General features: G+C 40.8%; 1 protein-coding gene across 1 annotated transcript in view; it reads left to right on the top strand.

Moving 5' to 3' along the window:
* The first annotated feature begins 266 nt into the window (after positions 1 to 266).
* Positions 267 to 12,155, top strand: part of Trpa1 (transient receptor potential cation channel subfamily A member 1) — a 48,592-nt gene continuing 36,703 nt past the window's right edge. Inside the window, exons 1-4 of the mRNA XM_041667773.1 lie at positions 267 to 395; positions 6,636 to 6,795; positions 8,483 to 8,658; positions 11,875 to 11,982. Of these exons, the coding sequence (XP_041523707.1) occupies positions 285 to 395; positions 6,636 to 6,795; positions 8,483 to 8,658; positions 11,875 to 11,982 (555 nt within the window). The 5' untranslated portion in view covers positions 267 to 284. The remainder of the gene's footprint in view (positions 396 to 6,635; positions 6,796 to 8,482; positions 8,659 to 11,874; positions 11,983 to 12,155) is intronic.

Here is a 12,155-nt window from a genome sequence, read left to right as displayed (position 1 = left end):
ACTGTGTTCCTCCAAAGAGGCAAGTCCTGGGCAGATGCCCACGTGGTTCATTTCTGGATTCCCGAGCCCCGCCTGCGCTGCTTGCTCTACAAGTAGCCCTGCCCGAAAGAAAACTCCTTACAGAAGTTTCCTCCTTGCCTGCAGCAGAGCTGGGCTTTGGGTGCAAGGATCTCCCAAGTGGAGCCCCAGTGCAGGTCCCAAGCTTGGCTCCAATTTACAGTGCCCTGTCACCAGGTGCCGCCTTGTGGGGAGCAGCTGCACCAGCTGGCGTCCAGGTGGAGTCAATGAAGTGCAGCCTGAGGAGAATGCTGCGCCCAGAGGAGAGGAAGGAGATCCAGGGCGTTGCCTATTGCGGCGTGAAGGAAGACACGGACTGCTTTAAAGACTCCTTTAAGGTACTGGGAAATCAGTCGGCGGCCTGGAGCATGCTAGGACCCTGTGGGAGGTGGGAGGCTGGGGCTTTCCTTGCCAGGAGTATTTTGATTCATTGGCTATACAAGTTCAGGAAGCAGTGAGTGTGGACAGCGCAGGAGACCAGTGTATCAGGGTACTGAGCTCTATGGTAAGTGATGCTTAAGTTTGTGGACCCTGGGGTCACACTAGGAAAGCGCCAGTCACCATGCTGCCAGATGGTCCTTTGTTTTGCTTACCTGTTTGTTTAACCCCATCTTGCCAGGAGATGGATTGATGCCAGAGATGTTTCCCCGAAATACTTTTGATATATAACAGAATTAGAATCCCGGGACGGCATGAAGCCAGAACAAATGTGGAGGGTGTTCCCTTCCACTTGGACGTTTAAGTGGAGTTTTCCTTTGAACTGAGGTGGATGCTACAGCTGAGGATGTGGTAGTCAGACAGAGATCCAACAAGTGTCTGGGGGTGGAGAAGCAATTTTGTCTAAAAGTGGAACAAAGAACTCAGCGCTTGCAAAGGGTACCTGATGAGGACAAATGGAAGCAAGACCAGCAGTGGGTGTGTCTGGGTTCTCCTCAGAGGGAGACCTAGTGATTACCTGAGAATAGCTGTGATGGGGGCTCCAAAGAGATCTCACTGGATGCTCTGACTTACAAGAAAGTCGCACACACGACCAAGCTGATGCTGAAGCCGCCACTCTGCACTGGCTGTCAGCTGCCCAGAAAACCTATTAGATATCCATAGCTTGATAGCAAGAAAGGGAGGGGTTCTTTTGAAATGTCAAGATATTAACTGTGGTTTTTCAGCACCCATTGAGAATTCCTCTCCACTGTGGAACCATGTTGATAGTTCCTTATGCATTATTCAGGGGAAAACAAAATGCTTGTGCAAACACAAACTTTCACAGAGTTTTCTTTAGCTTACAAAGGTATGAGCTCACAGAGACTGGACTTTAATTCACACATTAAGTAAATTTTAGAATACTTTTCAATTCAGTACTTAGAAAGTTGCTTTTTTTTAAAAAAAATAAATAACTGCTTTACAACATTCCATTGTGGGGGGATCACATCATGTTTTATTTAACTACTTATATACTGATACATACTTTGGTTATTTTGTTTGTTTTGCCGTTTTACTTAGCTTTGATTTTTTTAAAAAATCTATGACTGTAAATGTGGTTTCGCAATCTGTATATTTGTCCATTGGCAGTTTTGCCCTAACAGAGGCAAGAGTGTCAAAACAGATTTAGTTTCGGTAGACATTGCCTGACCGGCATCTAAGATGCTATTCCTGCCAAGTCAGAGGCGTCCTACCTCACAGAAACTTATACTTAAGGCCTCCAGATTGAACACTGCTCCCCATCCCATGTAAACTTAGCATGTAAACCAAGGCCTTTTGCTTTAGTAGGAGGAACCACATCATGGGTGAATTTCAGTACTAAGATGCTATCATTACAATTAATGTGGGGCAGAAAAGAATTTTAAGATTTCAAAATATCCTCTTTGTATTCAGTTTTCTAGAGATCTGTAGAGGAATTTCTGCCATCTAGTCCCAATATTTTCTTTATGTTTTTATTTTAGTATCTTTAGGTTTATTGACTGGCTCAATGGATTAACAGAAGCTAATGCTTTTTTTTCCTCTTATTTTACAGTCCAACCACAGTTCCCCCTCCCCCTCCTCCTCCATCCCACCCTCCATCCACTCCTCCCAATGGGTAAGGGCTCCCATGGGGAGACTCTGGAACACTAAGTCTGGCCAGGACCAAGGCTCTCCCCCACCCTCCTGCATTAAGGCTGAGCATGGCATCTCACCATAGGGAATGGCCTCCAACAAGCTACCAGGGGCTTTAAAAAATAGTTTGGCATTTAACCACGATTTAGCTATATATAGTTTCTCCCTTTAGTTTTCTTCCCCTTTTGATTTATTTTGATTAGATATATTTCATTCAAACAGACTAAAACAGATGGACCTGAAGTCTCTAATTTGAAGGGCTTGACTTAGAACTGATTTCTGTAAAAATAATCTAGTGCCTAGTGTTGTGAATATAATCATAGAGATCGGAATTCAAGAGCCTAAGAGCTTAGGGGGTACTCAGAACTGGAAACTATTCTAGATTAATTATTATATGTAATCCACCAGAGGCTTAAATATATAAACTAGGAAGAAATAATGAAACCACACGGCAGTTCTGGGATAACACTGAGATTAAAACGATTTCTTAGTGTGCTTTCCAGATTTGAAAATATGCATAATTTTTTTCAAAGATATCTCTTAATAAATAAATATCCTGTTACAAAAAGCAAAAACAAAATGTACTACAAGTCAGTAGCATTAAACGGTTTTATTTTATATAATAATTTATCTATAAGTATCTCAGGTCTGTCTTAAGAACTTGCTTAAGAAATTTCCTGATGATAGTTTAAGTTCTGAACAGAGAGGGCTTAGAACACTTCATGAGTTCCTGTGACATGTTTGTAGACTGCTTTGTCACTGTGAACTCAATAGTATCTTTCAAACCTCTGAAGCTAGTCCTTTCTCTAAAGAGTGTGGAGTGTTTATGTCCATTACCAACCACACAACAGACTTAGAAATTGCTCTTTTCAGCACTGGCGATGGGCAATAGTACCCCATATTAGCATTCAAAGAAATCGAATTCAAGCACTAAAATGCTTTCCAATTGATTTAGGTGAGCAACTTCTTTGAGAAGGCAAGGCGTTAAGAGGAGGCGGCTCCATTTCGTCAGGAACCTCAGTTTAATTATTGATTATGTGTAAATCTGAGAAGGGCTGGATGTCTTTAGACTATCCTATAGTCACTAAGAGCACATGGAATTGGTTTTTAGTTGGAAAGTGCCACATTTTTGTTCAAGATACTGCCAACACAAATTGTTCTTGTTCTTTATTTTTTTAAGTTCTATTATATGACTAGAAGAATAAGATCCAAAGTGGGAAATGTAGATATTTTAGGTTCTTCAGTCCTCACATTTAGTGAATTAATCTTAACATGCCAAATCCATGACTGCTCTATTTCATAATTTTTCATTGCAATAGTGAAGTGTTGCAGTTTTATTTAAAATTACAAATTATCTTTTGAACAGCTATCTTATGAGGCAAAGGGGACCAGTCATAGTCACAGGGAGAATTCAAAGCAACTTTCTTGATCTTCTGTTTGGGCACTGTTTCTGTGGTTTGAGAAACATTTATCAAGCTATCTTGGTTCTCTGCAAAGCTGTTGCCTTGTGGTTCATTTGGGTCTTTGTAAAGAAGTAGCTATTGAGAGAGAGCTTCGGAAACAACTTAGGGTGGTTTTCCTTCTCTCATATTTTACACCACAGCCTCAGTTTCCCTCCTTGCACTCTGCCCAGTCCTTCCCCCACCTCTCCACTTCCCCAGATCCGCTCCTCCTCCTTTCCCTTTCAGAAAAGAGCAGTGCTCCCAGGACATCGACTGAACATGGCATAGCAAGTTATAATATGACTGGGCACAAACCCTCATATCAAGGCTGGACGAGGCAACCCAGTAGGAGGAAAAGGGTCCCAAGAGCAGCAAAAGAAGGCAAATGTTTTTACTTGGCAGGGTGATTGTAAATCATTTGAATCTTGGTGTTGCCCCAGAACTACAATGGACTTCTGTGAATTCTTCCTATTTTTTTTTTTTTGCATTTAACCCTCTATGAAACTAAAACTCACCAAATAACCCAATGTGCACAAAAGTCTGTATAGAGGTGAGGTGTAGCCCCTAGAAAACTTGCCTCGCACGGATGTGGACGTGGGTTTGCATCTGAGCCTTGAATAGACTTAGGTGGTTGTACAAGCCTGCAATGCACTCAAGAATTAGGAAGAGGACAATCAGAAGTCCAAGGTCAGCCTCAGTTATATAGCAAGTTTGAGGCCAAACTTGTCTTACATGTGACCCTGTCTTAAAAAGCAAGCAAAAGTCTTTATGTCCCTCTATGTTCTTTGTGAAGACTGCTTTCTTCCTCCATTCCTCTCTGAAAAAGAAAATTATGCATATGACTATCACGGAAAACAAAGCATACAAATGTGTAGCAAACACTGCACATGGTGAACAAAATAAAAGAGGAGGAAAGAATAAGAGTGCTTCCCAAACCTTTGTCTTAGAAGTCGTTTGAGTTTGAACACTGTCTAGGAGAGAGCCTGGTTGTGTGAGCTACAGCTACTGTGTATTAGAAAGTGGACACAACCTAAAAACAGACCAGGTGGGGTGGCTCACACTTATAGTCTGAATGCTGTGTAGAAGGGGGTCAGGGATTTTAGGTCTTTTTCAGTGACACAGCAGGTTCAAAGCCAGCCTCAAGGAAGGAAGGAGGGTGTCACCATTCACTTGCAAATACATCAGTTCAGTCAGATGGCAATACACAGACTAATAGAAATGGGTTAAATTAAAATGTAAGGATTAGCCAATAAGAAGTTAGAGCTAATGGGCCGGGCAGTGTTTAAATGAAAAAAAAAAAAGTAATTCTAGATGCAACTTTGAATGGAAATCTTGTTCAAACAATCGGGGAAAAGTTAAATATTTCTGTAATTATTGATTTTTAAAGTTCTCTGCTTTCTGTGTCAGGCAGATGTTTACAAATTTCAAGAAGCCAAATAAGACAACTGCTTGTTGTCATTATGCATATTAAGTGGAAATTCTTGAATTTTGGCAGAAATTACTTGTGCTCAGGAGTAGGGTAGCAGTTTTAGATCCCTGAACAAGTCCTTAGGATGCCTTGGGATGATCTTAGCTTCAGAGTGTAAGGAGAGGTTTGGTGCAGACTGACTGCAAGTAGGAGAAGCCAAAAAAGATAAAATACTTTAGATTCCTAGACTTAATAACCCTCACATTCATAGACACCCCTTCTTATTACTTTAGTCAGGGTCTATTAAATACAAAATAAGAACTTTCAGATACCATTTCCACATTGCTTTACTATACTATGATCATTTTCAGCCCTGCCAGTTCTTTTTTTTTAATTGATTTTTATTGAGCTCTACATTTTTCTCTGCTTCCCTCCCTGCCTCTATCCTCCCATTCAACCCTCCCCCAAAGTCCCTATGCTCCCAAGTTACTCAGGAGATCTTGTCTTTTTCTACTTCCCTTGTAGATTAGATCTATGTATGTCTCTCTTAGTGTCCTCATTGTTGTCTAAGTTCTCTGGGATTGTGATTTGTAGGCTGGTTTTCTTTGCTTTATGTTTAAAAACCACTTATAAGTGAATACATGTGATAATAGTTCAATTAAAAAAATGGAATACAGACCTAAACAGAGAACTCTCAACAGAGAAATCTAAAATGGCTGAAAGACACTTTAGGAAATGTTCAACATCACTAGTCATCAGAGAAATGCAAATCAAAACAACTCTGAGATTCCATCTTACATCTGTAAGAATGGCCCAGATCAAAAACACTGATGACAACTTAATGCTGGAGAGGATGTGTGGCAAAGGGAACACTTCTGCACTGTTGGTGGGAATGCAAACTGGTATAGCCCCTTTGGATGTCAGTGTGACAATTTCTCAGAAAATTAGGAAACAACCTTCCTCAAGACCCAGTAATACCACTTTTGGGTGTATATTCAAAGGATACTCAATCGTGCCACAAGGACAAGTGCTCAACTATGTTCATAGCAGCTTTGTTTGTCATAGCCAGAACCTGGAAACAACCTAAATGTCCCTTGACTGGATAATGGAGAAGGAAAATGTGATACATTTACACAATGGAGTACTACACAGCAGAAAAAAAATAACGGCATCTTGAATTTTGCAGGAAAATGGATGGAGCTAGAAAACATCATTTTGAGTGAGGAAACCCAGACCCAGAAAGACAATTACCACTATCACATATATCCAGTAGTTCTTGATTCCTCTTGTTGGAACTGAAATACATTTCACCCAGCAAAGCAAAGCCCTCTGTAGTTTTTAATATATTCTTTCTCAGCACATTTTAAAAATTTCCTTCAAAACTTTTCTCGAGGCCTTTGTTTCAATAATATATATAAGATTATGGTTGAACAAATAAAACATTTGTTTAATATATTTATCAATGCATAGGCATTTGCTTACTTTATGTCTATATATACTGCATTCTTTAAGAAAGCTATTTGCAATCAGCATGGCAGTTTGAATACTTGTAAAGTCATAAGGCTATTACAAGACTAATTTTATATTTTAAAATTTTGTACATGGCTGTTTTAGGTAATGGACTTTTTATACTCCTCTAGGTGGACATGGAAGGAAATACGTATAGACTAGAAGACTTCATAAAGAACCGAAGAAAACTAAGCAAATTTGAAGATGAAAATATCTCCCCTTTACATCATGCAGCAGCAGAAGGGCAAATTGAGCTCATGAAGATGATCATCCATGGGTCTTCTTGTGAAGGTAACCAAGGGCCGCAGTGTGGGTTTGTAAAGCCATCGACCTCTTAGGTGGGTGGATGACCAGGAAATTTGCCCCGGGATGTCAACTGTGCTTATGGGTAGACTGAAGGTGAAGAGCAGGTGCAGGGAAGCCGGAGTGGACTTGGGAGTTCGACTTTAGGAGATCAGGTGAACAGCTTGACCAACTGGACCAAACAGGAACAAAGTCAGTGTGACTGTGTGAGATTGAATTACTCTGAAGTTGGGTGTGTCCTCTTGGAAATGCCATGCACAATCAGAACTGCAGAGGATGGAGTCATTGCTCTAAGACCTTGCATGGATAAAGCTAATGAGATTGAGGACATGCATGGGCATCATTTAGGACCAGGGATCATGAATAAGGGGTAGCTAGGGGGACTGACAATGGCAGAGGAAGAATGGAGTAGACAAGAGGGTGGTGGGACACAGGCAGGAGAGAAAGTCACCCGGATGATAAGTTTGGGAGATCAGTTACGAAAAAGACATCAAGTAGAAAGGAGGTCACAGGAAAGTTCTGCTTTAGAAAGCCCCCGTGGTTATAGGAAAATGAACTGTGAAAAGGGGTCAAGCTAAAATCTCTTTCAAGTTGTGCATTGGTGAACAAAGCTGTTTAACTGTTCGAAGCTGAAAAAATATTTTGTCTTGCTTAAGCAGAGTGGGAGTCTAAGGTGTATTGGGGGAGGAGTGGATTGAGAATTAAAAAGTCAAATGTATGAAAGGAGTAGAGAAAGGAAATTTTAGAAGAGAGAGAAACAGGAAACCTGGCTGCCTCGTGGTTCCTACTACTGTTGATTGTTACCAAGTTTCATTCATGAGTGAGCACCTTTTGTTTCTTCAGACTTACCGTTATACCACCATTACCACGTTATCCCAGCCACAGGGCAATGCAGGATGAGGGGCAGTCTATTCTCACACAGCATTCACAAGGCGAATCACACCATGTGTTTACTGTACAAAGATGTGGAAAGCGTGTCCACCACTGAGGGCTGAAAATCTAGCTCAGGAGTTTAGTGATGGCCTGCCACTCTTCTCATGAATATTTTTGAAATCCTTGCCATAGGCCACACACTCTAAGATATTTGCAGACATAACCCAATATTATTCTCCCCACAGCTTTGTAAGGAATGTGTGTTTCTATACTTACAGATACATATTTGGATATATGCTTATAAGCCTTACCAAGCTTGGCTGACATAGTAGAGTGATTCATATAATTCCTTAGTAGCAGTGTGCTACTTTCAGTCCCTCTAAGTTTCAGCATCTCCATCTTTTTGCCTATTTGTCCTGGGAACATCTTTGGGACAATTGTAAGCTTGATTGAAATCACAGTCACATGGTACCTAGTTAGGATATGCTCTGATGGAATCTCAGAATTTGCTACAGTTATAAAAACAATATACAGATGAGAATTTAGCAATAAGAGAATCTGTTTTTACAAATATTACATAAAAATTTAACCCAATTTGTAATATCTGTACAAACTTTCATATATTCTCCATCAGTGTTCATTGGATAATTTTGAGAATTAAAACTATATCCTATTTCTATATTCCAAGACAATATAGCTAGTTTTATAAACACTCGACAGTGAGTTTTGAAGTGGGTAGTTACCCTGGAGGTATTAAAAACATCCCGAACACAATCTGATGTCTATTTTGTTATTTCTTTAGTACTGAATATAATGGATAGTTGTGGAAATACTCCACTACACTGGGCTGCAGAAAAAAACCAAGTCGAAAGTGTGAAGTTTCTTCTTAGCCAAGGGGCAAATCCGAACCTCCGGAACAGCACTATGATGGCACCCCTTCACATAGCCGTACAGTCCTCATACAATGAAATGATCAAGGTGAGGCTACTGGCCAACTGGGAGGGGGGCTTATCTGACTTGTTTCCTGTTTCAGAATAACCAACTTCGAGTGTCATGCAATGGCAAATGAAACATAACAACAACGATGCTATTTCTCACCAAACGACGGTGAGGAGGAGGAGGAGGAGGAGATGGAGAATTCTAATGGAGATCCTGTGGTGCTGATGATGATGGCCATGGGGAGGAGAATGGTGGTGGTGACACTGGAGAGTGAGATTGGGAGAATGGTGGTCATAGTGATCAGAGTTCAGCTTTGCTTGAGTTTAAACTTATCAGACATTTAAAAAAGAGCTTTAACTTCTCATTAAAAAGTATAAATTAAGACTATTAGTATCTCTATTTCATAGCTGAGTAAAAGGCACAGAGAGAATTAAATAACTTGCCTACAATTACACAACTCCAGCTCTAGGCTTGGCCATTTAGGTCTCTTTTATTCCCTGATTAAAATGCAAAGGATGACTGGCACCTGAGCGAAGGCAGGACTCATAGCTAGGATATGCCAGTTTTGTTAGATGAACAGCCTAAAAAAGACAGATCAGTAACATGTACAGAGATCGTAGGTGAAAAGTTTTGATTTTCAAGGCTTTAATTTCATGAATTAGAGAAATCCCTGATAAATTCTTGGGTACGACTCAGCCCATCACTTTTAGATTATACTTCATAGATTCACAGGCACATTGGAAAGGAAATTTGCTTCTTCAAAGAGGAATGTCATAAACAGATTGACTGTGTTCCACAACAGTTGTCATCGGGTTGGAGCCCCTTAGTGGGGTCACATATCAGATATCCTGCATATCAGATATTTACATTATGATTCACAACAGTAGCAAAATCACAATTATGAAGTAACAACCAAATAATTTTACGGTTGGGGGCACTGCAACACGAGGAACTGTATTAAAGGGAAAAGTTGAGAACCACTGTTCTAGAAGGTGTTTTTGAAGTCAGGCTGTTTGGAACTTAGCAATAGATATTTCTGCAGACAGAGACATCACTAGAAGTGATGTTTAGAGCAAACGTGCTAACCCACACCCAAGACAATTGTTAACAAATCACAAAAGAGAGTCCAAGGCTCCTCTGTCACAGAGCTTTCTCCCAGCTCTTGCCCAGGTCTGAAGTCTAGCATGTGGAGAGAGAAAGGAGTCCCTTTCATCACGCCCACTGTGATTTGGTTTTGAAATCCTACCTTAATTTTTTTTGTGACATGACAGTGTCATTAAATGTTGATGTGCCCCGGCTGGCCAGTTATTTTTGAAGGAGCGACAATGTCTTATTTGTCTGAACAAAATTATAACTCTTGACACTGTCCTGATAAGTGGTAATTATTGGAATGAAATAGAAAAATGAATAGCAGAGGAGGTGGCTAAAGCGTTGGTTATTGTGAAGACTGGGCAGGAACCCTGAGAAGGGGCTAGAAAATGTCCTTGGAAACAGTTCTTTGCCTTCTTCTTCATGCCTGCATCATCCAAAAGCCAGATGCTGCTCCCATCAGCAGCAGCTGCAGGTCCGCCCAGTGGTGCCATCTATTTCCTCACAGAGCTCTGGTGCTTTCCCTGAAGACTTTTTCCATAAATAAATGGTCATTAGCTTCATTTCTCTTGTCTTTCAAGGTGTGTTTTGGGAGTTCGAAGGCAGGTAGTTGTTGAGAAACTACTGTTAACGAGGAGACTCCTCAGACCAGTTGTAGAAATAAAAGTTCAAAAATAAAGCCCACAGCTAATTTGTGAAGTCAGTGTATAGATAAAAACAAAACAACAAAACTAGTTGTCCTGAACAACACAAAATCAAGAGAGCCAGAGAGTTGGGTTGTTTCTGCCTTAGACAGTCTTTGTATTCTCAGCCATAACCATGTCTTAGAGTGTTCTTATCTGCCTGCATCGTGACTATAGGAGGAAGAGGAGAAGATTTGCTCATAGACAATAATGCTATCCCCAGCCTACCCCTCTAGCCTTGCCTGTGGTCTTGTCTGTACCTATACAACCTTTCCCAGTCCAAAAGTCTTTTTCACTGTTTGATCTACCCACTTTCCCCTAGAATATCCAACGTTATCTATAAAGTTAAGAAGTTTTAAAAAACCAAAACCATCATTTATGAATCACCTTGAGTTCTTCCATAGGCAGTATTCTCTAGGGACCATTCACCAAGAGGCTTGGACATGACCTTATTTCTTGATGGTCTTTGTCCTTGGGGCTTAATTTGTTTCAGTAGCTTAAGCCTTTCCTTAGATTTTCTGGCTTCTTATCAAAGGACCCAGGAGAGTCCTGTAGAGCTTCTGGACATGTCTGGTCATGACTGAATGGGAATAGGTACATAGTTAGGTTGCACTCTCTGTGACCACTGCCTCCTAGAATTTAACCCAACCTTTGAAAGATTATGCTTATGACGGAACCGTAATTACATCCTGCAGATCTGTGACCTGCAAATGTGAGGGCAAGGATGGGAAGGATCCTGCTAGCAGACCTTGGTGGGTTCCTTTGCATGTGAGACTGGATTTGAAGAATAGCCCCTGAAGGTGCCTGAAACCCATGGAGAGACCCTTTGATTCTAATTTCTCTTCACCTATAAAGAACTCCCTGTTTGTTCTTCTGCACCAAACCGCAGCTCAAGTTTTCTCCTATGGACTCATTGGTTAGCTAATTCATCTGCTGAGGGTCACTTTGGAGCACACCCTGTTGGAAAGGAGTTCTGCTAGGAAGATGTTGGTTTTGAAGAAGTAGAGATTTTAGGGAACAGCTGGTTTGATAAGCTTTAACATGTAAACAAACAACAATAACAAACCCAATTTAACTGCCAGGCCAGCAGCATGGCTTTGCGATCCAGTGGTACAGGGTTTAATGAGAAAGGATAGGAAATTCAAGCCTTTGCCTAAGTTACACTGCAACATAAAGGCAATCCTGGGCAATCCCTGTCTCAGTCTTGAAACTAAATCCACAATTAAGGCTGGGGAAATGACTCAGTAGTTGAATACTTTCCAATAAGCATGAACAACTAGGCTTAGTTACCGATACTGGAAAAAAAAGATCTCAAGACCATGTTGAGTTTTATCATAGTATTCTATATATTATGTATTTGGTGGAAGAGGAATTGGAAAAGACAAGTCAGACCTGGTGTTTGGCTGTCATGTCTGGGGGGATGTGGCCCTATCTGAAAGGTAGCAGACTAGCTCTTTCCCAGTGATGTCTTCCTTCTGTCCAGGTCTTGACGGAGCACAGCACCACTAACATCAACTTAGAAGGAGAGAACGGAAACACAGCTTTGATGTCCACATGTGCCAAAGACAACAGTGAAGCTTTGCAGATTCTGGTTTGTAAATCTATCACACCCTGAGGCTTTCTTTCTGTGAATCAGTCATAAACTGTGATTTAAGAAGCGTTTCCTGATATGTGCTGAGCAGAATAGAAAGCATAGAAGATAGGTCTAAAGAACTTAGATCTCAGTGCTTTTGATGTGGATACAGCTGGAGGATCCAATACAAA

The sequence above is a fragment of the Microtus oregoni genome, unplaced genomic scaffold (genome assembly GCF_018167655.1).
Source record: "Microtus oregoni isolate MIOR12 unplaced genomic scaffold, Mior012 000017F_ref0000208, whole genome shotgun sequence".
Classification (NCBI taxonomy): Eukaryota; Metazoa; Chordata; class Mammalia; order Rodentia; family Cricetidae; genus Microtus; species Microtus oregoni.
This window is presented reverse-complemented; position numbering and strand designations above follow the sequence as displayed.